Consider the following 26,203-nt stretch of genomic DNA (forward strand, 5'->3'; position numbering starts at 1 on the left):
GAGTACGATGTCGATTACCAGATCACACTACGTGACCATATTACCATAATAGAGTAAAGAACTTTTGCAAATTACGTATAAAAAAAACGCCATAAGAATATACATCTAGTGACATCTAGTGATACCGGTCTTAAATCGCATGTACCATTTTTTACTGTATCGATAGGTATGTTTTAATTGATCCAGGTAAATCAGATCTATTGTAGACAACAGCATGTGTGTGCAATGAGCTGTCACATTACGAATGCCGATGAAATCGCGTATGTAATCAGTCGCGACAATTTTCTATGATAATGGGATTATCTTTTATACGTATATCAAGTTCTCGTGACAGTATGTCAAATCCATTATCTTAGAATTGCTCATAAAACTAACAGTTGTAGCATTTATAACCTTAATTGCGTGACATGTGAGGTTTAAACATAAATAAACTGTATCCTTTTACAATAGTGTTCTAATTTTATTTTAAATGTGTACACTTTTTTAATACGCGTACGAACTTGTACTGTTAAGTGTAGAGTGTGGTTATTGTGTGTTTGACATAATTACTGAATTGATGAATTATGACACAAAATCATAGAATTCCTTTCTAATTCGTTAAGGTGAATTATATTTAATTGACTGTATAGTCAACATTCTAGTCTCTTAGATCATGCATCTGACTTTTGCCTGAGTCAAGAAAATACATCACCTCTTTGTCATTATACTTATCTCAGTTGTAACTGTCTACCTGTTGATTGATTTTCTTATTGTTAATAACATATGTGACTATATATATTATTTTCAATTAATAACATATTGCATATTCTTGTGAACTTTTATGTGCTTAATGTATTTCTTTTAAAGAAGTGGATATTATGAAATATTTTTCTTGACTGTATAGATTTAGTAAATATTAATGTAGTTATAAAATAGCAACAATGTCTGACAATTTATCAAATGATGAGAAACCTGATAATAATACTGTACTACATATGACTTCTCATGATTCTGAATATGACGATGCATTGGGAGTACCAGATTCTTTGGAGATCACTATTAATGAAAATGATGATACCATTAATGTTGAAAGTAAAGAAGACACTGATAATATAGGTAAGCATATGTTTATCATTTCTTTGTTTCCCAATATTTGTTATCCTCATTAACATTGTATAATATCTTGGTTGTATTAATACATTTGTGGATTGTCCTCTTTTATCTATGTTAGAACGTCTTGGTGTAAAACCTTTTCCTGCCATACATGATGTACCAAACAAAATACAAAATCAAAGCCACAATGTGTTTGTTCCTGGAGAGGAAGTGCACGTAAAAATCATAGATATTGAACGTAGTGTAACTACTCATCCCTTAAACCCAAACTTATACACCATAGAATTTACGCATGGTCCATTTACTTGGACAGTTAAGAAACGGTATAAAGATATTCAATATTTACATAACCAATTGAAGATATACCGAGCCAGTTTAGACATACCTTTCCCAACTAAACGCCACAAAGAAAGAAGAAGCAGTTTGAAAAGTTTAGGAGATGTAAAAGAGAAAGGGACTCGTAAAGGTGCGCTGCCAAGGTATGAAAGAATAAGATAATAAAAGAATAAGATACTTTATAGAATGTCAAAATTCATCAATGTGCAAAGAATAAAGTGAGACATAATTTTCAGATTTCCCAATAGGCCTGATGTTTTAGTACCTTATGAACAATTAGAACAGAGGAAGAGAGCATTAGAAGATTATTTAACCAATTTGTTGAAAATAAGAATTTATCTGCATCATCCTGAAACTGTAAGTTGTTAAAGAACATGCTATTAATAAATGATATCTACATACATTTGATATACTTTTAAACATTTCCAGATCGAATTTTTAGAAGTCTCATATTTATCCTTCATAGGAGATTTAGGTATGAAAGGTAAAGAAGGAACTGTTTTAAAGCGGACTGGATCAGGTGCGAGAAGTAGATATAATTTTTGTGGCCTTCTCCAAAGCATGTGTTGCGTCAGATGCAGTCGGTTTTGTACATCATTGTGCGCGAAATGGCACTCGCGACATCTTATTGTGAAAGATACTTTCGTTGCCTATATTAGGCCTAAAGACGGTAGCATTAAATCGGTCATTTTAATGGACAATGGTTTCGGAATTAGTTTTGGCATGTATACGACAGGTTTAAGGACTGGTATGCAAATAGTTAATCTTAGTAGGCATATAGTTATCAAATGTTGGACCAGAAGAAAAGCTAAGGAATGGATGGAGTTCATACAAGAAACTAGTAATAAAGAAGGTGAGATTTCTAATATTTGCAATTGGTGTAATTAGAATTTTTGAATAATAAATTATGTTACATAGGTCGAGATTTTACACAGAGAAATCCACATAATTCGTTTGCACCTTATCGTTCACCCGTGCCAGCTACTTGGTTCGTCGACGGGGCAAACTACATGTCCGCTGTTGCGGACGCACTAGAAAATGCCAAGGAAGAAATTTTTATCGCGGATTGGTGGCTATCACCTGAAATTTACATGAAACGACCAGCGAATAATAGTGACTATTGGAGGCTAGATAAAATTTTACAAAGAAAGGCGGTAAGTTGCCAAACATTGATCCCTATTATTTCTAGCTATCAACTATCGAGTCGACCGTTTTTAAATATATTGCAATTTCCAATTTTTTCATGCTTACGCAAAATTTAGGATACTTGGTAAGGCTAATATAATGTTTATTAAATCATGAAGCTTCTTGTGTTTAAAAGTATCGAATACTCATCTTTAATTTTTCGTTCAGGTTGAAGGGGTGAAGGTATTTATAATGATCTACAAAGAAGTGGAAGTTGCACTAGGCATAAACAGCTTCTATAGTAAGCAACGGCTAGTTGAGAAATGTCCGGAAAATATAAAAGTACTGCGTCATCCGGATCATGCGAGAGTGGGAATATTTCTTTGGGCACATCACGAGAAAATTGTGGTCGTTGATCAAAGTATTGCCTTTCTTGGTGGCATTGATCTGTGTTATGGTAGATGGGATAATAACGAACATAGGCTAATCGATTTAGGTAAGTTAAATTCAATTTAATATAATATTTATTTCTTGTTAACTTAATTGATTTCCTGGGATTGTAGGATCAACTCATCATTCTAGCATTTACATTCCGTCCAAAGGAAAATTCACAAATACTAGCAGCAAGAAGGTCTCGAAGTGCATTACTCAAAAACATGTCTTACTGCCATTAGCTATTGCAACTAACACGGTCGTAATGGCTACTACAAGATCTATACCCGTATTGTGAGCACTTTTTCGAAGATTCTCTATATATTATAGCAGTTGATGGAGTCTTGAATGAACATACTTTTTCAGACCAATGATGAGTAGTAAAAGATCCATGCCAACAACGTTATCGCTATTGCAACCTGAAGATTTAATGCTACAGCCATCCGAAGATTTTGATGCTATGAAATGTGATACTCCAAATGCGGAGCGAAAAAATTTGTTTGGCATAGCGAAAGATACCATGGACAAAGTGAAACAGAACATAAAGTTAAAAAGACAGGAATTGATTAACATGGTATATAATCCACATGAAGCTAGTAGCGATGAAGAAGATGAAAGCAGGTATGTACATTTCTTTGTAGCAGGTGTATTTTAAAACTGACGTATAATTAAAACAGTACTGATATATCTTTAGCGATACAGTGCAAGTTCCGATTGAAAATATTGAACCAATGATATACGCGGAAGAGGATGTATCCTCGGAGTATCAAGGAGTGGCTAAACTGTGGCTTGGAAAGGATTATACAAATTTTATTGTGAAAGACTTTAACGATCTTGAGAAACCCTATCAAGATTTAATAGATAGAAGTACGACACCTAGGATGCCATGGCATGATATTGGAGTTATGATGCAAGGACCAACTGCTAGAGACATTGCTAGGCACTTTATCCAACGATGGAATGCAATTAAAGTAAATACCATCTAATTTACAAATAATGTAACACAGAGATAAACATAGAGTGTGTGTAATTACACATGAATCATGACACAATATACTGTGTGAAGATCTTAACCTTTGCATATCATAATATGCAGTAAAGAACCATGCTATCAAATTGAATTTTGTTACACTACAATAATATATTCTGTAATGTAATTAACATTTTATGAAGATAACTCTTTCTACTTCCTATAGCTTTAGCATATGTGAATAATTAATGCTATACCACTTTTATTTATAGATGGAGAAAGCCAAACTAAATGCATGCTACCCATTTCTACTTCCTAAATCGTATAGGGAATGTAAAACCAGTGCGCCATTTGTTGACCCAGAATCTGTACATAATGTTAAATGCCAAGTATTAAGATCTGTCAGCTCCTGGTCTGCGGGCTTTCTGGATTCACGAACATTAGAGCAGAGCATACAGGAAGCGTACATAGACGCAATCAGTAAAGCAGAAAGGTAGGATTAACATAAATTGTCAAAGTCAGAGAATTATGGTTTTGCAGATTACTATACCAAGAATCTGTTATTTCAATCTCCTTTTAGGTACATATACATAGAGAACCAATTTTTCATAACACTTGCATCCATGGAGCAAACTGCTGTAAAGAATCGTATCGGAGAAACTTTATTGAAACGAATTTTGAGAGCACACAGAGAAGGTGCAGTGTTCAGAGTATTTGTAATAATGCCTCTGTTGCCTGGTTTTGAAGGAGAAGTTGGAGGACCAACTGGCACCGCGTTACGCGCGATAACGCATTGGAACTATGCTTCCATATCTAGGTAATAAATCTGGTTGATACGCTTTGAATGAAATTTACTCCAAACCTCTTTCGATCACAAATAGGGGTAAAGATGCTATCCTAAATCGACTAATTGAGGCGGGAGTAGAGGACCCTAGCGAATACATTACATTCCACGGTTTAAGAGCGCATGCAATGTTAAACGGTACATTGGTGACCGAACTGATTTATGTTCATAGTAAGCTATTAATTGTAGATGACAATACAGTCATTTGTGGGTCGGCTAATATCAATGACAGAAGTATGATAGCGACGAGAGACAGTGAGATTGCGGTGATAATTCACGTGAGTTAATGTAACAGTTGTACTCGGATACAACTGGAACTACTTAATGAGATTCTCATGTGATTATAGGATCAAGAGTTTGAAGATGGAAGATTGAACGATATACCGTTCCCTTGCGGTAAATTTGCGGGCTCGTTACGAAAACAATTAATTAGTGAGCATTTAGGATTGTTCAAAACAAATGAAGACATAGATGTAACGGATATAATTAAGAAATCATTCTATAGAGATGTGTGGTGTGCTAGAAGTCATAGAAACACGGAAATTTTTGAAGAAGTATTTCACTGCATTCCTACAGATAAGGTTGTTAATTTTTCCATGTTGAAGCAATATCAAGATGAAGAAGCGCTTAGTTTATCAGATCCACTCTTGGCTCAAGAAATGGTTGAAAATATTAAGGTATAAATAATTACAGGAATGTTACTAGATAATGCTATGAGAAGGTATAATATTTATATTGAATCTTGCAGGGTCATTTGGTGGATTTGCCATTAAAGTTTTTATGCAATGAGGATCTGAAACCTGCCGCTAGCACAGTGGAGGGCATAATGCCAACAGCATTATGGACATAAATATTTATAATTCAGATTCAGTAGCATTTTCATGAATAATTTAATGCTGTTGATGTGAAATGTTTGATTAACCAAAGTACAACAGATTGTATGGTATTTATGATCAAGTATTTTATCATGCCTCCTGAGAATTATAAATGTCTACTTACAATGAATTAAGGTTGCTAAGTTTTCTACAGTACTAGTAGTCGGAATCAGTATGCAAATTATAATGTTAGGAATGTAAATATTTTTTAATTTGACTTTTAATTAAATCTTAATCTCGGTATTATTGAAACCAGTCTTTACATTATAAACAATGTATTAAATTCAAATTTATGCAAACATTCCAATCAAATCTACCTCTTCTGTAGAAAACAAAATGATATTGGTATTAACGTAGGAAATGTACTAATTATAGATGAATTTTTTGCTCGAATCGTTTCGGACAAATTTTTAACACTCAACCATGTTTCGCGACAGTCGATAAAGTTTTTAAAAATATCTGAATGTGCCTTTTAATAAGTTGATTTTTATGTCACAAATTCTATTTTGTATTACTATTTATTTGTATTAAGCAATGCATGAAATAAAAGAATGTGCGAAGTTGTATTACACGCTGAATTTTCAGTGTAAAAATTGCTATATTACTCTTTACTCCGATATACCAAGACGCCATTTGCTTTTATTGAATTCGAAATGTACCGCTCAAATAAATATCAAAATGTCATGAAAACTTATCTTATTTTCGAATTACTGTCCATGGAAGCATCTGCAAACTGCTTCTAGAAGATTCTTCTTTCTTAAAGCACGTAATCACTAAATTGACACAAATTACGAAAAGCTTTATGCTTGTCACAATTTTCTGACGCGCGAATCATTGCAAATTATCTAACTGGATGTGGTTACACTGTATTTCCTGTTCCCACGTTCCACACATTTATTTACACTGTATATCAATAGCAGTACAAAACTTGTATAGTATATTAACAATATTATCACAAAATTTACACTATATATGAATAATAATGGTTTTGCACAGATACAAATTTAAACCACAGACCGAGAACGCGTCCTCTCCCGTCAACCATTCGCGCGTAACTAAACGAACTTGAACTTTGTATTCAAGTTCATATTCTTAATTGAAGTACTTTGACGATTTATTACGTAAAAATGTATAAAAAATAATAGTTTATTGTAAAGTTTAATATTTGAAAGAATTTTTAAAGCTTAATATACGTTTTTTTAAATTTATATTCACACTCATACTTTATGAAAATTGTGGCGGCTAATTCAAAATCGTATAACAGCATCTAGAGTCCCAGCTTTCTTGCAAGTGATTGACAAGCGTTTCCATGTAATATAATTTGTGTCCATCCCAGTAAATTATTTTATATCTTCAATGTCATTAATGTGGTATTATTCACGTCTGTGATCTAATTAAATACTGAGACTTTGATTAGATGTCGCCACGTGGCCAAATCTCATTTATTCATGCCTCTGAGTTTCAATCCGGTAGCGGGGGTCCATATGCTGTTTTTGCTACGATCGTGTTGTCATTTCTGGCAATGTGTTGAATAAAATTTTGTATTTTTTGTTAAAAAATTAGTGTAGTATAAACTCATTTGTATAAAATATTTCTGTTAGTAATAAACATGACGTATTTAAGTTCATGGGAAGAATTTGAGAAGGGGGCTGAGAGGTTATATCTCCAAGACCCACTGAAGGTATAATTTATTTAATATCGTATCAATTATTTCAATTTTCGTTCAGTGTACAATATTATAGATTTCGTACAATTATAACCATGGTATTGTTTAAGTATATTTCATTCAATAATTAAGAAAAAACTTCGTAGGTTATGTACGATGATTGACGTTTCAATATGTCATGTCATGTAAATATTTTATTTTAATAACTTCTTCAAGTACAAAAATGATCTAGTAATACATACAGTATTTTAAATATAAGGAACAGAATTTTATGCCATTAGACAATATATAAATATTGAAAATATATTCTGTATAAAGTATTTTATTTATTTTGGTATTGGAGGTAAAGTCAATGAAATTTATAGAAATATAATGGTTTCTTTATAAATAGTTTAATAATCATAAGTTTATAATTTATGTTTTCTTGATTTAGGCTCGGTATACAATGAAATATTGCCACACTAAAGGTGTCTTATGTCTAAAGCTTACAGATAATCGAACAGTAAGTCCTGTCTTTACGTAACTTACCTTCTTAACTCTTAAGGAAGTAATTTAAATAACAGACTTGTGATTTTATTTTTCAGTGTCTACAATATAGAACAGAAATAGCGCAAGACTTAAAGAAGATGGAAAAATTTATAGGAAACCTTATGAGGCACATGGCTTCTAAAGAGAGCTAAATAAGGGACTAGATAAGATTAGGGACACTTTTTTATCAAGGATTAAAAGTGCTGCGCATTTAATTCATCATTTATGTTGTTCCATTTCATAAGATTTTGCGACTGATGGGATTATAGATATTTAATTTGAATGAGGTATAAAAAACTTTCTTAAATATACAATATGTGCATAAATGTCTATTTTTTATTTATTTAAAGCTTCATGCTCATTTCGGGCGGTTCCGTTGTCTCCTTGTTAAAGTTCTGAAACAGTACAAAATAAAATGTGTCATAGTATACACTAAAATTGACTTGATAATAAATTTTCAAAATGAACTATTACTAAAATTGATACGAAAAAACCAGTACTTTCCAGAAAATGTAATCATCTAATTCCATCGACAAGAAGAATACTTAGCAGGGTGTAATGCATTTGTTATTAATAAAGCCAGATTCGTTTGTAATTTGTAACTTATTATAAGAGAGAAGCACGAAGCAATGAAAAGAAGCACTTACGATATAATGGGCTGAAGAACAGCATCCAGAGTAGTATCAACAGGAGGGTAGATTTCTTGATTTGAAGACAATTCATAGCGTACCTCTCCCCCTAATTGCATTTGCGGCTATACCAAACAAAACTATTTTACTAATTTACTATGCAGAAAATTTTAGGATACAACACACTACATTCTAGTAACAGCATTTCATTTGAATCAACTTTGTATTTTCATAGAACAAAAAGTAATCGACAAATCTATAAACAATAAAATGCTGTGACTAGCAAAGAAAGAAGTAGCAAGCCTTAACCACATATACGTATTTGTAAATAAGCGCTTAGTATCTCTAAAAAGACTTTTCTATAATAAGTGCCATTTTAATAAAGATTTTATCTGTGATTCAAAATCATGATTATCTTTTTATTCTCTTTCAAAAGCGAAAAGCTTAAACTACATGAAGCGCAACAGCATTACTCGTTACTTTCCGATATTATTTATTAGAGTTTTAGATATTCAACTATTAAGTTGGAGTTCGGGATTTGAGCATGTAGCTCGAGTACCCGATCAAGTGATACATATATTTTTAAATAGTTCTTTAAAATAAATGAAGATTGTATGAAAATGGAAAGTAACGAGTTTCACTCGAAATAAAAATTGTTTAAGAAATAGAAGCGTAAAAATACGTACTACACGGGTAGGTTTAGCGCTGTCGGCAGAGCTTGAGCAGCAACTTGAAAATTCCTGTGGTGTACTTTCCCCGAGCCCACTGTCCACATTATTTCCTATCAATATTCTGTTGTTACGAGTATAATAAAAGTCCTTCCTCATATTGCACTCGCTCCTACTACCGTCGTAGTACTTTGTCTCGATATAACTCGGCCTCGTCGGCGGCAAATTATAACTTCCGTCTCGACAATGTTGTATCACTCTTCTGTTTCGTTTGCCAACGGATCCGATTGTTCTGAAAGTGATTCCTTGACAGTCTTGGATATCACGGCAAATTTCAAGCACATCCCTGATCGGACAAACCATTACGACATCGATGCAAATACACGTTTTTAGTTCACCAACGTTCAAACATTGTTAATACACACTACGAGCCATACGTATACATATATATTGCATTCCTTAGCGATATACAATTTTATTCAATAACAATACTAATAATCACGCAAACATTTTCCATTCGTCGATCAACTTTTGTGAGTTCGCCAAATGTACATGTACGCTTGGATGCCTACAGTATTTTAAGAATACCTAAAACAAAGGGAACAAGGAATTCGTACGAACTTCCGCGACAAATAAAATAAGTTTCGAACGATCGTTGATCTATGAGAAAAATTTCGACGCTCCCAGATACCTATTTTCGTTCAACGGGTACACGAGGATGCATGGCACACAAACAAAAAAATAGTACATGAAACAACGAACAAAATGCTACGGATCTTCACCTCCACGGAGTAGCCACGTGATTTCCATGGAATAGCAAAAAAGCATCAGTGGGTGCCAGCCAGGAAATAAATAAACAGGTGCGACAAGCTGTTAATCTCATCGATTTATTAAGGACCTATCATGCTTCAAATAAATAATAGGGCGCATGCTTAAGATCACGTACATGCTCTAAATAAATTAAAAAAAAAGACACACATGCAAGGGGTAGTTTTTAAACAATGACTACGGATCCTGTCTCATCCTCCAGCTGCGGAGGATGACCGTGGATGTTGCAGGCCGTCTTGAGATCATCGTACCTAGGTAGGGACGACGAGTCTGCGTCGTCCAAACGGGAATTGCTAGATTGTAGCGCACATTGTTGAGCGGCTGACTGCGATTGAACCACGGTGTACGGTATCTCTCGACGCTGTTGTTCGCTCATGCCGGTGGTGTCGATCAGCCCGAATTCTAAATGTCTGTAAAATCCATCGTTAACGTGTCAGAAACTGTGAGAGGCGTGCAAGTCGTTCTGACATCTTGAGAATTAGGGAGAGGACGAATTTCGGATGAGATCTGGTGAGATTTAGTTTGTGTTTCTACGTTGATTTAGTTTTCAAATATTTGCAAACCACAAAATATTAAATTGGAAAATTCTGATTTGTTTCAGGATACCAACCAGAAGTATCTCATTCCATCTCAAAAAGTCAGGACCTGACACACCCCTAACATACACCGAGGGGGACAATAATTATAATTCCGTGGACGATACTTACTTTCTAAGCTCGTCTGGCAGTTGTTTCTGAGAAGGGCTCCTGTGTCTACTCCTGTGCCTCCTCCTGGGCTCCGTATGGCTCACCTACGTGAAAGAGACCCATGAAGAAAAAGAGAACATTTCGGAACGCTTCAGATACAATAAACACGTCTGGAATACGAGTTTGTTATTCAAACTTACGACGGCTCGTTGAACACCTTCGCCCTTCCGCTTCTGCGCTTCCCTCCATTGCGGTTCCGAGTCCACCAATTCGTGTCTGAAAAGATTCACGGCCGTGCACGTGCAGGATAATAATGTTTAACCACGGAGGGTGCGTTATTAATGTAACCGTGATAAACTAAGTTTGAATCGTTTCGCTTATACGAGCGTATTTTTCGTCGAGAAAGAACGCGGAGGTATCGCGTCGAGAGATTTCGTTAGGCCAAGTTGATATTTCCCAAGCGCATCGTCATTAAAATAATTATCACCTTTACGCGGCCTATGTACCCTACCGTGAGAGTATAATGAGTACGAGGGTTTCTTTCCCGTCCTCACGGTCGATGAACCCGCCCAAGACGTTCTAGCGAGTTGTTTCGTTTTCACATCACCGTCTAAGGGGCCTTTATTACGTCAATTAATTACCAATTAGACCAGCAAGCATGTCTTAGCCGCTTAATTGTTCCGGCGTACGATGCCGATTGTAACCAAGTCAGATTGGGTTAATCGCTTCGTTCGAATTCTTTTTATGTTCGCGTGCAACGAAACGTGTAGGGTACTTGTAGAATGAACGGGAAAACAGGGGTTTAAGGAAAATCAAATTAACGAGGGCGACTTTCGAGACACTTTCCTTTTGCACAATTATAGGAAACGCAGCAGGTATTTTGTAAAATTTTTAGGTGAAGGAGAAATTCGAAGCATTTCCTATAATTATGCAAAGTTGAATCGGTGTACCAAAAGTCGATTTCCTCATAAGTGAACTGTACCTCGACGATCGTGAACTTCTGTGCTTTCTGCGATGCTTACGATGGCCGGACCTGGTGTCCGAACCCCTCGAAAGCTCGGACTCGCAGTCGGAGTGACGACTATGTCTCCGATGACTATGACTATGACTTCTTCTTCGATGGCCACCGCGACTGTGACTGTCCCCTGAACTTTGGCTCTCCACGGAGCTGCTCCTTCGTTGGAGTCTGCTCAAGAGCTGCAAACAATACAATCTGATTTAACGATATTCAATTGCTGTACAATACAGTACGGTTGGGAGCTGAGAAGATGACAGTTGACTCTGATTGACTAATCTTCTTCAACGGGTACATACAAACGACACACGCACATTTTTTTAATTGACCAAACAAATTAGTGTAGTTTGAGGATGCGTATAGAGGTGAGGAAACGTACGAGTGGTTTCTACTCATGTTCTACTTATGTTCTTGCAAAAGCAGACCTATCGTTCTTATTCTTTTTAGTCATAATTATCATTTAAAAATCTTAATCTCAATATCGTGGAACACAATAATTGTCCCTTGACAAAAAATAACATTGTGTCAGTCATGAAGTGAATCAAACTTGATTTTTTTAAAAATTAAGTCGACAATCAAATAAATCTATACTATACTTTTTTCTCTAATATTTCATAAGAAATCACGTATAATCAATCGATTTAAGAAACGTACTGCCGGTGCCGTTCCCGCAGACCGGACGGACCGAGGACTAGACGAAGTATAAAGGCCTCGAGGTTGGCTCTGAGTCCACGGAGCGCTCCTGGTGCTCCTCGGGCTCGAGTTGTTCACCTGTCTGGTGCTCTGACTATTGCACAAAACGTTTCCGCCGACCGGGTTATTGCACGGGTTGGGGTTCACGCTGGCAGGTGTTTCCACGAACGGGCCAACCATTTCTTGGCCCTCCACCACGCGTCGTTGCGCTCTGCGACTTGGAGTCCTTTGAAAAACTGGAGGAGGATTCCGTCTGATCACCGTGTGCTTCTCCGACCCGGACGGAGGACTATACGAACGGAAACGGGAATAGGGACTCAAGGGCGGAGGTCCTGTGGCCATCAAACGGAAGAACGCTTGGTGTTCCAGACAACATTTCCAGAGGTGCCGACAGGCTCCTTTCGATGGCGTCTCGAAACCGTGAGTCCTCTCCTCGGAATTCTTCTCGCTCACTCTCAGCATGAAGTATCTACCCTGGAAGAAGGCGTGGAGGTGAGGTTTTGAGAGAGAAGTGGTAGTAATTTGGAAATATAGGTCACATGTCTTCAAGTGGTATTCGAGCATATCGAAGTGCAAATTTAAATTCCACTCGAAACAGTTTTAGATATTTTAAGAAATTGAATTTGCAAATACAGCAATATAGGAATGTAGGGATGTATAAATATAGAAATGTAGGAACGTAGAAACGTAGGAACATAAAAATATAGAAATATAAAAATTTAAAAATTTTGCAAATTGAGGTCCAAACACGTGGATATGTGAATCTTTAAAAATTGTGAAAAATTTTAAAATTGCACAAGATATGAATTTATCATTTTCCCAAGTTAAAAAAGTAGAAATATAAAAACTTCAGAATCTAGGAATTTACAAATCTAAAAATTAAAAAATTTACCAATACAAAAATTAAAAAACTTTCCTCAGAAGGGTCTAAAAATTAAAAAATTCCGAATGTATCTTTTACATAACTCTGCTTACCTTATAATAGATTTTATTGATTCGAGGCCAATAATAATTTCCCACTTTGGTCTTGTTGCGTAACAAAATGATCCCGCTCGGCGTCAGACCCAGAAAGTATTCCACACTGTCCTCGCCCTGTAAATTCGAGTTACATGGTTCTCAGGGTTTAAACACGTTAATTTGAAACGCAAATACTTACCAAGACAGGGTGCAAGTCGACGCCATACATTTCGAGCCATTTCACCTTATCCAGATAATTCAACTCCGCGGCGGAGGGTAATTGTCCTCTGTAAAAGAAATCATCATTATTGCAAATCACCGTGATTATTAGTCATGGATGTAAAGTAATAATGGTAAACTTACACGAGAGTTTTATGAAGTTCCACTATGCGGTTCTCCAATTCCGTGGTTTGATTCGCTAGAAATCGGAACTCGGTTACGTAGCCCACAGAGTGTCTTCTTGGATCATAATCTCCGAGTTCCGCTGAAACATGGAGGGTCAAATGAAATTTAGGATTTATGTTGACAAGACATGTATCTTTAGAACTATCAATCGGGAGAATATCTCTATATTACACATTTTATATATTACAAAATTTAATTACTGTGTTAATGTTGAAATATCTGTCAAATTGAAGTGTGGTTGTGGTGGCACGTGTTAGTTGACGTTTGAAAATTTTATTTCCAATTTAAAAGCAAGTATGCATTTAACATTGTAGTGTTAATTTTTACTCGATTTTCTCGGTCTAGTCAAGTTTTCCAAATTTCCTAATTTGTAAAGTTTGTAGATTTCAAAGCAAACGTAGATTTCAAAGCAAATGAAGATTTCAAGAAATTAGTAAAAGTTGCACAGTACTTTTGATTCTCGACACGAATCCTTCAAATTTCCGAACCAGCAAACTTCGTAGATTAGAAGGCAAATGAACATCACAAAGTGTTCGGTATTTCAGGAAATTAATGGAAGTTGCACAGCATGTTCGATGCACTCGAGTGCAAATTTCCGAACTCGTAAACTTCGTAAATTCGAAGGCAAATAAACGACACGAAATAGAAGGACACGAAGTGCTGAGAAAATGAAGATTTCAGGAAATTAATCGAAGTTGAACGGTATTTCGATTCTCGTCGGTTCTGTCTCCGAGTTTTCTCCGCCCCCATCACGATGGCCGTCGATTCCCATAGGGTGCGCGATAGAAATGCCCTCCAGAAATCATCCTAGTCGGTTAATTGAATCACTGACTTTGATGAATATCGGCTCCGACCGTAGCGAGGGGGGCACTTTATTTTCTCGTTGGTTCTACCAGGAGAACCCGGCACTCTGTCGTCGCCGGCTTCTTGCATGCTCATTCGCTCGTGTAATTACGAGACCGCGAAACGATCGGTCGATCCGTATTATACGCGAAACGCGGACTCATAGGTCCTGCAACTTTTGCCGCGAACGTTGCGTAAAAGATCGTCTTGGAAAACTACCACGTTGCTAGATGCTTTCGAACAAGACAGGAATTCGAATCGATCGATACAATTCGACTATATTTTGAAGCATGAAAATTTATGGTTTCGAAGGTTTATGAAGTTTAACCTACCGACATATAATGTGTACTTAAATGAAGTTAAAAAATAAATAAACAAACGACAAAACATAAATTAGTACACACATTTATTCTTTATCTTGATGAAAATCAATGTTGATTTTAAGGAATGTAATTTAACAAAATGTGTACGTTATAATAAGAAACTTATGGAGCGGTCATTTGTCAGTTTTAGTGTTAAAATTTCAGAAATTCGTAATTTGAGAAACTCAGAAATTTGATAACTTTAAAATCAGAGAACAAAAGAAGTCAAATCCTGAATTAATCGAATGACAAAATTGCCAAACATTTGAATCGAGAAATTGCACGTGCAATTAGGGACGAAAGAACTCTCGTTAGCCCTAAATGCCGTCGATTCTTTTATCCGAACGGTTATATATCATATATATTAATCGTTTCACCGATAAACCCTGAGACGGCGAAAGGGTTAAATTTCCAGTTACGATTCCCATTATTCTCGCTCGAACGAATCGTCTTGGAGCAGTCGCGAAGAAAACGAGGGATCCAAATTAATTCAGAAAACAAAACTGCACCGTAGAAATGAATCTTCCGGATACAAAAGAGCCTGAAGAGATAGAGAAGAAACTCGCGAAGAATAATAGTATTCACCGGGCAAGATTTCGAGCAGAAAGAATGCCTAAAGGTGTTTTCGTCGCCGTTGTAATGGCATCGTGCACGGACGTCGCGAGCTATCTTGTTTGAGATCTCCGTAAAAGCTGGACAACGCTTTCACCGTTGGAAGCTCTATTTCCATTTGCAAAATGGTCTACTTATTTCCAGAGGAACTTCAATATTTGCCCAACCCGACGGAGGGAAGCTAGCACCTTCGTAAAAATGCGACCGAATGCCTCCACCTCGTCTGATTTCCTCACGCTCGCCGTTTCCGTTTTATTTTCATCGCAAATTCTCGACAATTGTTAGATCATTTTCTGAATTTTCATATTCTTTAACTTTCAAGATTATCTAATTCTAAATTTCAATCTTTGAAATTTACAAGCTTTTACATTTTTTAATTTTTAAGTTCTTAGATCTTCAAATTAATTTATATTGTCAGAGTTTCAAAGTGTCGGTCTTTAAATTTTCAGATCTTTCAAATGTTCAAAACTTCAATTTCAGAATGTTTAAATTATCATATTCTCACATTTCTAAATTGTAAAACCACCCTATTGCAGACGTGTTACACCGTCAGTAACCACCCCTATTTATAAATTTAATATTCCCAAATTTTCAAGCTAAAAAAATCCCAACTTTCAAACTTAAAAATTGCTAAATTCTCAAACTTAAAAATGACCAAATTCCCAAAATTAAAAGAGTAAATTTCTTAACTCAACAAACGCAAAACTTTGAAACAGTAAATCCTCGACACTTGATCGTCGCACGCACGGGTGCCCACGAGCTGTTCTGTGGGCACTTGATCTGCTCATCATTGTCCTATCCCACAATGCGACGGTTCAGTGATCCGCATAGAAACGCGTGTCACGAAGCGGAGGGTGGAAACCGCTCGCGATCCTCCTGGTTGCCGGCTTAATTAATATTCGTCGTTAAACTGTCCTCCCTGGGAAATTACTTTGCGACGTTGAACGGCCGCGTAATTGCGTCCGCTGTATAACGATGGACGTTTTTCTGTTTTTCTTTTTTTTTTTAATGGCGGAAAGAGGTATCGTTAATTGCTGCGCGTTGCAAGCGAAATTCCTCGCAAAACGAAAGACTTACGATTGTATCCGTTGAAAGAGTTGAGGGGACTCTTGCAAGGATTTAAAAATAGTTCGATTTTGATGTAAAATTACAATTAATTATAAAATATACTAGATTTACAGATGCTTTGTCGTTGCTTATTTTTAAATTGAAACTGAAGCTTATTTTTAAATTGAAATTGAACAAAAATAAATAAATTAGGGATACGTAAACTACCTCATACAATGATTCATCAAAAGTTAATTTAATAAAATAAGGAACCTAAGATTCATCATTTTGACAGATTCCTTAAATTGTTTAGAAAATAGATGAGAAGTAAATGAAGATATATTATAGCACAAAAATAACCACAACCAAAAACCACCGTAACCTAACCTGACTTCTAACCTAACTTCATCGCCGTCTTTAATACAGTTGTCGCGATATCATTCATTTCTTGAAAGAAAGAAATATTAAATATCTTCGAAAAGGAGTGTCGATTTAAAAATTGCTTTCGCAAATTTTGCAGATTGCTTGATCAAAACGGTCGAACGCGGAGTGGAATTATGTTGTTTAAGATGTCGGCGATCCATCGTCGGTGATCTCATCCGCGGCGGACCGCACGCGTATTCAGAGAGGTTTATCTCCATTTCGCGGAGCAAAACGCGTGCCGTGTATCCTCTCCTCGTGTCTCTTTTTCTCTCTGTCTTTCGCCGGTTTTGTCCGTCTCTGTTTCCGTTGTCAACAGGCACCGGGACTGAACGAGAAGAAAGGGCATTCATTTCGTCCCTTTTCACGGCGATGAGACGCAAACACGACCGTATCTCTCCTCTCTTTCTCCCGCCATTCCACCCTTTCTCTATTTGCATGACTTTGAATCTCGCAGCAGATAACTAACGCGTGGACCTGTAGCCTCCTTCTGCCAGCTCGCGTCTTTGCCTTCGTCAAACGGCTACACGATCCGCTTCCACGGATTTTCAACCCTTGACGCTACGATCGAAATGGTGTTTTTATCTTGGTCGATCCGAGTTTCTATTAAAATATTATTACTCTTGTGAGACTTCTTGGCTACAATTTATACGTCGGAGGGAACTGATTGTGCAACGTTTCATTTTTTCAATTCAAGTGCATTTAAATACTCTTACGTTCAAAGTTTTGGTTAGGAACCTGTACAATCGAATTAAAATATTACACGAGTTCTATAAAATTTATTCTATTATTCCACTGTAATAAGTTGGGGTGATTTTTACTTTGTCCAAAGGACACTCTTCGAACTTGCAAATTATAAATTAACTGACTACCATTTTTACGTTCGAGCAATTTACAAAGCGATAAGGTAAAAACTATATAACAATTTTAACTTTGCATTAAAGTTAGGCTAAGTGGGTCAAAAGCAGTTTCCAACATGTATTTGAATTTTCATTCAATAAATTTGTCCAATCAATTTAAAATGAAGTGAAACATTCCACAAAAGTTTTATTTAAAAAATGAACAAAATCACTTGTCACTACCTCGTCATATTTCTCCATTTACAATACTTCTGAATGTTAATCTAATATAAAAATTTGATCAAGTAAATGAAAAGGTAGAAGAAGATTTAATAAAACTTTTAATTATAAGTATGATTATAAAGTGCACATCTGAAGAACAGCTTCCTAATGATGATGTCCTTTGATTCAGTAAGACAAAATGGCGGTCGTTAATCTTTATCCCAACTTCCCGGAAGCGGGAATTTCGATTCCCCGCACGGCAGCAGAAACGAATAAATAGTTCTAAAAGGATTGGTTACTTGTCTCGTCGAAGGTATTTCGAAATAACTGTCTGCAAGGGGAGAAAAGTTGAAAGTACTTTGCGAAAGTTTAACGCGTCACGTAGACGTCTCTTTTCGCCGGTGAAATTGAAATCACATGGCGTTCAAAGGTACCGCGAATCTTTTTAAATCGCTTTTCTCGTACCTTTCCCGGAAACTTTGACTTTACTGCCGGAACAAGGGATTTTAGAACTCTTCCCTCACGGAATAAACCTTGCTCTCTTCCTTCCTCTCTCTTTGTAACATTCTTTCCTCTCTTTGCAACATTCTTCCTTTGCTTCCTACTTCTCAAATATTTTCCCCGTTATTTAACCTCCGAGCAGCGGACGATAATATCGTGTTAAAAAGTTATTGAAAGACGACGTAACAATAGATTGTTGCCGAGTACACAAGGCTCTTCTAATTAGCGGCCCATGAATTCTTGCCAACGCTGCGTTGACTTTTGGTTCATCAAATGCTACAACTACAAACACAAACACAGACAGAAATCTACTTGCCGGTAGTCGGACAACCGTTTACTCCGAAATTTCTAAGCAAACACATACTTTCCTCCGGTGGCGCCCTCAGCGTTGGGCGAACAACTACGAGGTTCGATCTCAAATTTGTTCACGTGTCCCGTAAATTCTTGAGTAAAAGAAAAACTCGAGATAACCGGAAAATATAAAAAATGTGCGAATAACAAGAAACGTTTTCAAAGAACACAAGAAATTATCAAAATAAAAAACGACTTCGAAAATGACACGAAATAGTTTCCGAACGCGAAAGTAAACTAATCACTGTACGTTCAATGATTAAGTTTATACGATCAGCCAGCAACGGACAAGTATCCAATAATTAATGACAGTTTATCATCGATAATCACCGGAGAACCAGTTTTACTGGATCCCGCGTAACGTTTTCGAGCGTTATACAAGCGTAGTCCTACCTGTTTTTCGCATAACACCCCGAAGCACGAACCAGAACAACTTCTTTTGCATGTAGGCGTTCAAGGACACTCGTGGTAAGAATCGTACCGGAAGATGAGGAGTCGTTGGCAGCGAAACAAAAGGAGTTACGGCTCATTTTCAGAATTATACTGGCACCTTTAATGAGGGACTCGCAGGCTATTTCACCTTTGCGTTCGTAATTGTCTTTCCGAGATCGCTCGTGATTCTTATCGTTGCTTTTCTTTCGTGGACTGGGTCGATTATCTGTGCCCTATCTTTATAATTTCTTGAAATGACTATATCTTGTAGGATGATTCGAACTTCCAACTTTGATGTGTAAGTGCTAATTTTCTTATATTTTTATATAATCGAGGAGTGATGCACGGTGGGCAAGTTCAAGTTCAACTGAGAGTTCACGGGCATCGTGTTCATAACATGAGTTGTGCAACAGAGTAAATTTGTAAATTAGTAAAGTAAATTAGACTAAATTTATTGAGTATTAAAAATTCCTCAACTCCCCCAAAATAGTGCAAGAGGTTAAAGTATCTTTTCATAAAATATTTCTATTATTTTACTTCACCTCATCCTACAATGTCGAACAATTTACATTTTATCGACTAGTTAGTGCAGTATTTGTGCCCTCGAGTGCTCCTCAACCACGCCCTCGCGCACGTCAGTTACCCATCACTGCGTTAGTCACCGCAACGGTACATATATCGCGAACCCATGTTTCTTCCTCGTTCGACTTTCTTTGACCTTCGGAAGATTAATATCCACGGATTTAATTAAAGTCACCAATTTTAATCATAACGTTCATTAGAGCAGGTAATAACGTTCGTGTTCGGGCGGTTGTCGGAAGCATCGTTGCGAAAAGAAATCGAGCGAGCATTAACCATCTGATTGATTGCCCTCGCCACGTACGCTTCCGCCATGTCTCGCGTGATGCGTTTCTTTTCGAAATTATATATTTGCTGCTCGGCGAACATGTTTCTACTTTGTTCCGTGAAAAACAAGCAAGCTTTTAATAGAGCAAGTACTAATTCAAGGTAATTGAACGCTAAACCCTGGCGGAACAATTACTTAGCTCACCAGCATCGACACGAGTAATTACTTTGTATATAAATTCTATATTGCTACAATGTTGGTATTTTTAAATCACTATGATTCTTTGCAATTATATATTATGAATTATGTATAATTGCTTTCTTACTATTTTATTGTTAAATGTTGTTGGAAAACATTTGTTGGTAAATACATATATTTGTACAATCATATAAACGATTGGTAAAATCGGTGGGCACATTAACCCTTTGCTCTCGAGAGGCGCCATTCGATTTAATAGAATAATTTAAAAGAAGCATTATTTAATTAATTCTATAATAGTGCTTATGTGATGTATAAACATAGTGAAGTAGACAATAGTGGAAATTATTAGTAGAGAAATAATAACTTCAATAGAAGTCATTTAACATTTTAATTAATATTTTAAAGTTGCTGTTTGCAAGCAGTAAAATTATCTTTGAGTGCAAAGGGTTAATTAATCTAAAAGAAGAATAGTTAAAATAGACTTACATTGAACAACATAGGCGCCGAGTTCCGCGGCCAAATCGAACGACACCGGCAGTCTTCCTTGAAGAATGTCCTGTTTGACTTGCAGGAAGAACTGGTACCTGCGAAACCGAAGAAACATCATTTTTATCGAACGATGGAACATACGGTCCCCCTTTGATCGTGCTACGATATATTTTGCCGGTACGGTTAATGACGTGTGACACGTACGTTATGCAAGAAAAGCAAAAGAAGTCGAGGGAAGAAACCGAAGAAGACGAGGTAGAAAAAGAAGAGTAGGAAAGAAAAAAGGAGAATGTTACGACGGGGTCAGCCTCTGTGGCTTGTCTCGCCACGAACTTCGGTTTTACCATCGTTGCCCTCGCGGTTTCTCCTCTTGTAAAGTCATCGTTAAAGGATTTCTCAATTTGCCTTTTTTTCTCTTCTTTCACGCTTTACCATTCGTTGCAGCCTTTCTCTCTCCTTGATGTCACTTTCCGTCTCTTTTTCGCTTTCCGCGTAGACGCGTTCCATACTCGGCCAAGGTACGCGTACCCTGTCCTTTGCACGCAGATTTCTTTTTGCTAGCTTGCCTCCTTTCTTCCCTTTTTCCTCATTTTCTACCTGCCAATCTCTCCCGCCGCTTCTTTCTTCGCTCATCCAACAGACTCGTTTTCATTTTTCCAACCGAACCAGATATTTCTCCTCCGTTCCACGCCGTGCTTATCAACGGAACCGTTCCTTCGATTTTTCTAGTAAATCGCTGCTGGAACCCTTGAAATTTCACGACTTTTCGATCAGAGCAAAATTGGATTTTTTCCCTGGGTTCTGTTTTAGGGCACCGATATTAAATTTTCCACTTTTCTACTCGGTGCTTAGAAAGTTTTTATTTCTTCAGAAACTTTCGAATTCGTAAGTAGAGACATGTAGACAGGTATGAATTTTTGAAATTATACATTCTTACTTTTAGAAGTCTTTTTACAAATTTTCATTTTTTGGTTTGATGTGATGTTTGTATAGGATATGTGCAAATTTATCAAATACATTTTTCATGTTTATTGATGAAATTTTTTAATCTGGTAATTTAGCAAATTCATGAAAAACAAATCTTTTAATGTAGTCACGTAGGAATTTGGTAAAAATATTAAATCTTTTAATTCAGCCATGTAGAAATTTGACAAATATTTAAATCTTTTAGTTTGGTGATTTAGAAATTGTACAAAGATTCATGTAGTTAAAAGATTAAAAAATTTTAATTAAATGAGATTCTGTCACTGACCAACTACAGAATCGTAACCCGCGGCTCCGTAAATTCAAGAAACGGTTCAGCAAACGATAATTTTATCAGTAATATACGTAGTTAATAAAATGCAAGCTTTTGGAGAGTCTCCACTACTTCTTATTCACGGGACCATTTCTGCTTCCATTTCATTTTCTCGATACACGCGATCCCCAAACGCAGTTTATTAACGCATGAATAATTCCTTAACCGACTGTGAATCCTGCACAGCCAGAGGGAATTCCAGAGAGACTTTTCCCTCTTTCGAATTCTGTTTCTTCTCCCGACGCGTCTTATCTCTTTTTTTCCCTCTTCTCAGTTTGCTCGATGCAAGGATTATCCGCGAAATTCCTTTTAGGGTAATTCCATAAGATTTACTGTCGCTCCGCCATTTTTCTCGTCCTCGTTTGTCCTAGCGTACTCGCCATGAAATGAGATTCACGGAAACAAGTTTACTTTCCTCCTGTCTAGCTGGTGTATATGACTGTTGTAAACAATTGCTCCTTCACTTTGAAAATATGCGAATGCTTCAAGAAACCATATACTTCCAAATTTCACTTTTGTATGAGGACTCGTAGCTGATGACGTACCATTTTTGTTTTGTATGTTTGTAATAATTGTGATTTTTATGCTAAAGAATCTTTGGTATAGTTCAGTTTCTTTACAGTTATACTGTTTTACTTACAATAGCAATTTCTATTTAGAGTAATATATGTAAATATCAATCAGATAGATTTATTAAAAACTTTTACATACTCTTAATTTGATATACATCAAGTTTCATGATTTTAGACTTATTTCTTCAAGAATTTACATTGCTAATAAGACAATTTAACAAAGATAATTACAAATGACATTTTCTATCGAATTATTTTGAACCACGCTTAAGTTTGTTCGTAGCCTAACCTAACTTTGAGATTAAGATATTTGGTAATTTATCATGTGTGTTTACCCTAATTAGACTGTATACAAACACCCTGTATAAAAGCACATCTACATTCTCAGCACCTACAATTCCAACAAAAGAATCTACTAACTGTACTAATTTGTAATTAATTTAAAGAAATGTCGGGTTACTTGAGGAAATGAGTCCCAAAACTTTCGAACATTTGAACCAATTCGAAACGATGATTAACCCACCTTCCTTTCTCTCTCGACGACCTTATTCTTCCTCTTTTTTGCGAAGTGTCCACGTTACGGGATCAGCAAACTACCACGCTTATTAACCTGCCGCTGACACGGAGGCCGACCATAAATCTGCACGGGTTATTAAGAAATTGTCAATTCGTTTTCCTGCCCTCTTTCTCATTTTTCAACCCCGTTGGATGAAGACGTCTTCCACGTTTCGTTTCCTTTCGCCGCCTTTCTTGTCCCGCCTTCTTCCTTCTTTTTTTCCCTTCGGCCTCTTCTTCAGCCGAGACTGATCCCGCTTCCATTTACATCGCGTTTCCAGCATTCCCGGTTGGCCGCGTTTTTTTGCATTTCCGCGTAAACTATGCAAAGTAAATACCGGTCGCACGCGATCCCGAAGCAGTTACGATCCCCGAAGCGTTCCGAGACGGTTAACAAAGTTTTTTCTTAGCGGTTATATTCTTCCTTTTGTACATTTTTCTTTCGCTATGCACTCTTCCTTTCTTCCACTCTCGTTCTCGGTCCCCTTTGTCTCGCAACCCCCCGCCACCCGACGCGGATCTGCCTTCAGTTTATTCCTAGTCCTTTCAACCATTCAGATTTTCATTCAGCAATTATTTATCCGTCCGGATAATTATCTTGCCTTTTCCGGCGAATTTCCAGACGGTACTCTCGTTTAATTACGCCGGTCGTTCGCGGAAACAAATTAAATTAAAAAAATGTTAGGAAACATTTTATTAGGAGAAAAATAACGTCGAGGTTTTTCTGCCGGGGGGATATTTCTCCTTCTTTTCTCAACGGTTCATCGCCTCTTCCTTCTCGATTTTCAGCCTCGTTCCAGCGGCTTGCTCGCGCGTGCAAGCGACGCTTGCCGAAGCGGCGATAAAGCGGCAAGCGGATAAAACGCACGCACGGACGATTTCGACGCATTCGGAATCCTCAAGCGTTACCGGACGACTATGGAATTCCTTGGAATTCGCCATAGAGAAAGAATCGTGACGTCGAGCGGAAATCGTTCGCATTATCGAGCAACGCGTTAAATTTCGCGATTAACAACGGTTCGGTTCTTTGCAACCATTTTTACGTCGATTATGCTATTTCTGGATATGGAATAGCCAGATGGAGGGCAAAAAGCTCGAACTGCAAATTTAACATCGAACCCGTGCAAATTTAAGAAGATTTCTAATTGTTAAGTTTAGAATATATAGGGTCTCACCTTGTGGAATGAAGATGAAATATATTCTAATTAGAGTTGTTATTTTTATTTTGCATTATAATAAATTGCATCTATCAAGTATATTTTATAGTCTTTTTTAATATCTGAAAATTTCGACTTTAAACAATTTAGAAGTAATACAAGAGTATCACTTTCAAGTGATTAGATCACAAAAGTCCCTACATCCCTTACATCCTCAAATTACTTGATCTGCAAATCCCTAGGTCCTCCAGCTGCATGACTTCCACAACTCTAGATCCTCAAATTTCGTTGACCTTCAAATCCCTAAATTCCCAAATTGTCAAACCCTCAAACTCCCAAAATTCTACATCCATGATTCCCCAAAGTCCTAAACTTGACCAAATTCCTACGTCTCCAATTTCCAAGTCAACTCCCTAAACTCCTACATCCCAAATTTAAAACCTTGATAAATCACAGTTGTAACTACTGTATTAACACTTACTAACTCAGAATAACTAACCTAGAACTAACCTAAAAGTAATTAAAACCCACATGAAGAAAGTGCGAAACTGCAAAGATGCTCCTAAACTAATCCATCTCCAACCGTTCCTAATCCCTAAAAATCGACGAGTCTTTTTTCCGCCCGAATAGTTTTCCCTAGAGAAGCCAGATTTGCTGTTGACTGTACACACACGTACACAGAGACGAAGCACGCGTGTAGTCAGGCAAAAGCGAACAGCGTCGGCGACAGAGTCTTATCCTTTCCTGTCCTCCGTCGCCTTCGCTCGAAGCACGGATTTTATGTCTCGTGGTCCAGTCGTACTGTCTGCCTCTCGTATCCTGTTATATCCTGCTGTGGAACAGCCGGGGATTTCTGTCGAGTTAAGGACCCTTCACACCGACGTGCGGATTTGCCGATCCTGTTCGCCAACAGGGTATCTCCGAATTTCAAACGCTTTTTAATCTCCGACGTCTGTTTGTCGTTAGGGTGAAACGTATCTGTTGCGGGAATCTGTGATCGATTAGGATTCTCGGGATTTTTAGAGTAATGGGGATTGAAAGGTCAGAGGTACCGGCGAACACGTGTTGTCGAGATCATTGCACGGAATACAAATGATGGCATTAAGAGGTTAGATTAGGGATATATGTTGCAAACTTATGCATATCTTTTTTTTAACAAGTTACATGGTTTTTCCATTTAGGAGTTCTGGGTCTTTTTATTGCTTTGGGTCTTCAAGTTTGTGGATTTTAAATTGCAAAATTTCACATTTTTAATTTCTGACATTTAGAAAGTTATGAAGTCTGGACTTCGAAGTTGAAAATCAACACTGAAATCGAGTAGTGACGTAGTGGAATAATAGTGAATAATAAAGAGTAATAGAACAGCAGAGGTATCATAGAAAATTAATTAATAATACAACAGTAGTATATCAAAACAATAAAATAGAAAAATGATATAATAGTAAAACAGTAAAAAGACAAAAACAGTATCAAAGAAGTAAGTAGAAAGAAGAAAGTATCAAAGTAGTAAGAAGAAAGTATCAAAGAAGCTAAAACAATAAACTAGCAGGAAACCAAATGACAAAATAATACAATCACAACAAATGCTAATTAAAAATTATTAATAATCAAGGCAATGGTCAGAATTTTTCAAGTACCTAGAAGAAATTAATTCTTCCCCTTTTCTCCGATAATCAATGAAACACAAATGGAATTGCACATTCGGTA

At 36.8% G+C, this 26,203-nt stretch overlaps 3 protein-coding genes across 7 annotated transcripts in view; 2 read left to right on the forward strand and 1 right to left on the reverse strand.

The window, feature by feature from the left end:
• Positions 1–79: 79 nt before the first annotated feature.
• Positions 80–6,364, forward strand: LOC100883391 (phospholipase D1-like). 2 transcript variants are annotated; one of them, XM_003701596.3, is made up of 15 exons: positions 80–433; positions 890–1,095; positions 1,211–1,571; positions 1,665–1,785; positions 1,858–2,281; positions 2,347–2,582; positions 2,782–3,049; positions 3,117–3,279; positions 3,352–3,606; positions 3,680–3,956; positions 4,228–4,448; positions 4,536–4,772; positions 4,837–5,077; positions 5,147–5,476; positions 5,548–6,364. In XM_003701596.3, exons 2-15 carry the CDS (start codon positions 921–923, stop codon positions 5,647–5,649), a joined length of 3,411 nt encoding a protein of 1,136 aa, XP_003701644.3. In that variant the 5' UTR covers positions 80–433; positions 890–920; the 3' UTR covers positions 5,650–6,364. The 2 variants fall into 2 exon arrangements, 1 of the variants encoding a protein (XP_003701644.3); XR_013038009.1 differs by lacking the exon at positions 5,548–6,364 and having other exon boundaries at positions 4,989–5,077; positions 5,147–5,166.
• Positions 6,365–7,139: 775 nt separating this feature from the next.
• Positions 7,140–8,194, forward strand: Srp9 (signal recognition particle 9). The gene is made up of 3 exons (XM_003701594.3): positions 7,140–7,355; positions 7,774–7,842; positions 7,925–8,194. The coding sequence occupies exons 1-3, from the start codon at positions 7,284–7,286 to the stop codon at positions 8,018–8,020; spliced, it is 237 nt and encodes a 78-aa protein (XP_003701642.1). The 5' UTR covers positions 7,140–7,283; the 3' UTR covers positions 8,021–8,194.
• The window catches only part of LOC100878771 (band 4.1-like protein 4A), a 70,991-nt gene continuing 52,504 nt past the window's right edge, over positions 7,717–26,203 (reverse strand). The window contains exons 5-16 of one of the 4 annotated variants that reach the window (XM_076531086.1): positions 20,913–21,010; positions 13,708–13,828; positions 13,544–13,631; positions 13,363–13,479; positions 12,349–12,861; positions 11,662–11,876; positions 10,880–10,955; positions 10,701–10,783; positions 10,245–10,403; positions 9,184–9,511; positions 8,516–8,622; positions 7,717–8,263 (exon numbers count right to left, since the gene is read on the reverse strand). In XM_076531086.1, coding sequence (XP_076387201.1) covers positions 8,227–8,263; positions 8,516–8,622; positions 9,184–9,511; positions 10,245–10,403; positions 10,701–10,783; positions 10,880–10,955; positions 11,662–11,876; positions 12,349–12,861; positions 13,363–13,479; positions 13,544–13,631; positions 13,708–13,828; positions 20,913–21,010 — 1,942 coding nt within the window. In that variant the 3' untranslated portion in view covers positions 7,717–8,226. The remainder of the gene's footprint in view (positions 8,264–8,515; positions 8,623–9,183; positions 9,512–10,244; positions 10,404–10,700; positions 10,784–10,879; positions 10,956–11,661; positions 11,877–12,348; positions 12,862–13,362; positions 13,480–13,543; positions 13,632–13,707; positions 13,829–20,912; positions 21,011–26,203) is intronic. The other 3 variants (XM_012281516.2, XM_076531087.1, XM_012281518.2) reach the window with 3 other exon arrangements.

The sequence above is a fragment of the Megachile rotundata genome, chromosome 4 (genome assembly GCF_050947335.1).
Source record: "Megachile rotundata isolate GNS110a chromosome 4, iyMegRotu1, whole genome shotgun sequence".
Taxonomy (NCBI): Eukaryota; Metazoa; Arthropoda; class Insecta; order Hymenoptera; family Megachilidae; genus Megachile; species Megachile rotundata.

Coding starts and splice junctions, on each gene's coding strand:
- LOC100883391 (XM_003701596.3), top strand. CDS start 921: ATGTCTGACAATTTATCAAATGATGAGAAACCTGATAATAATACTGTA. Junction 1,096..1,210: donor AGAAGACACTGATAATATAG/GTAAGCATATGT, acceptor TATCTATGTTAG/AACGTCTTGGTGTAAAACCT. Junction 2,282..2,346: donor AGAAACTAGTAATAAAGAAG/GTGAGATTTCTA, acceptor TATGTTACATAG/GTCGAGATTTTACACAGAGA.
- Srp9 (XM_003701594.3), top strand. CDS start 7,284: ATGACGTATTTAAGTTCATGGGAAGAATTTGAGAAGGGGGCTGAGAGG. Junction 7,356..7,773: donor ATCTCCAAGACCCACTGAAG/GTATAATTTATT, acceptor TTCTTGATTTAG/GCTCGGTATACAATGAAATA. Junction 7,843..7,924: donor AGCTTACAGATAATCGAACA/GTAAGTCCTGTC, acceptor TTTATTTTTCAG/TGTCTACAATATAGAACAGA.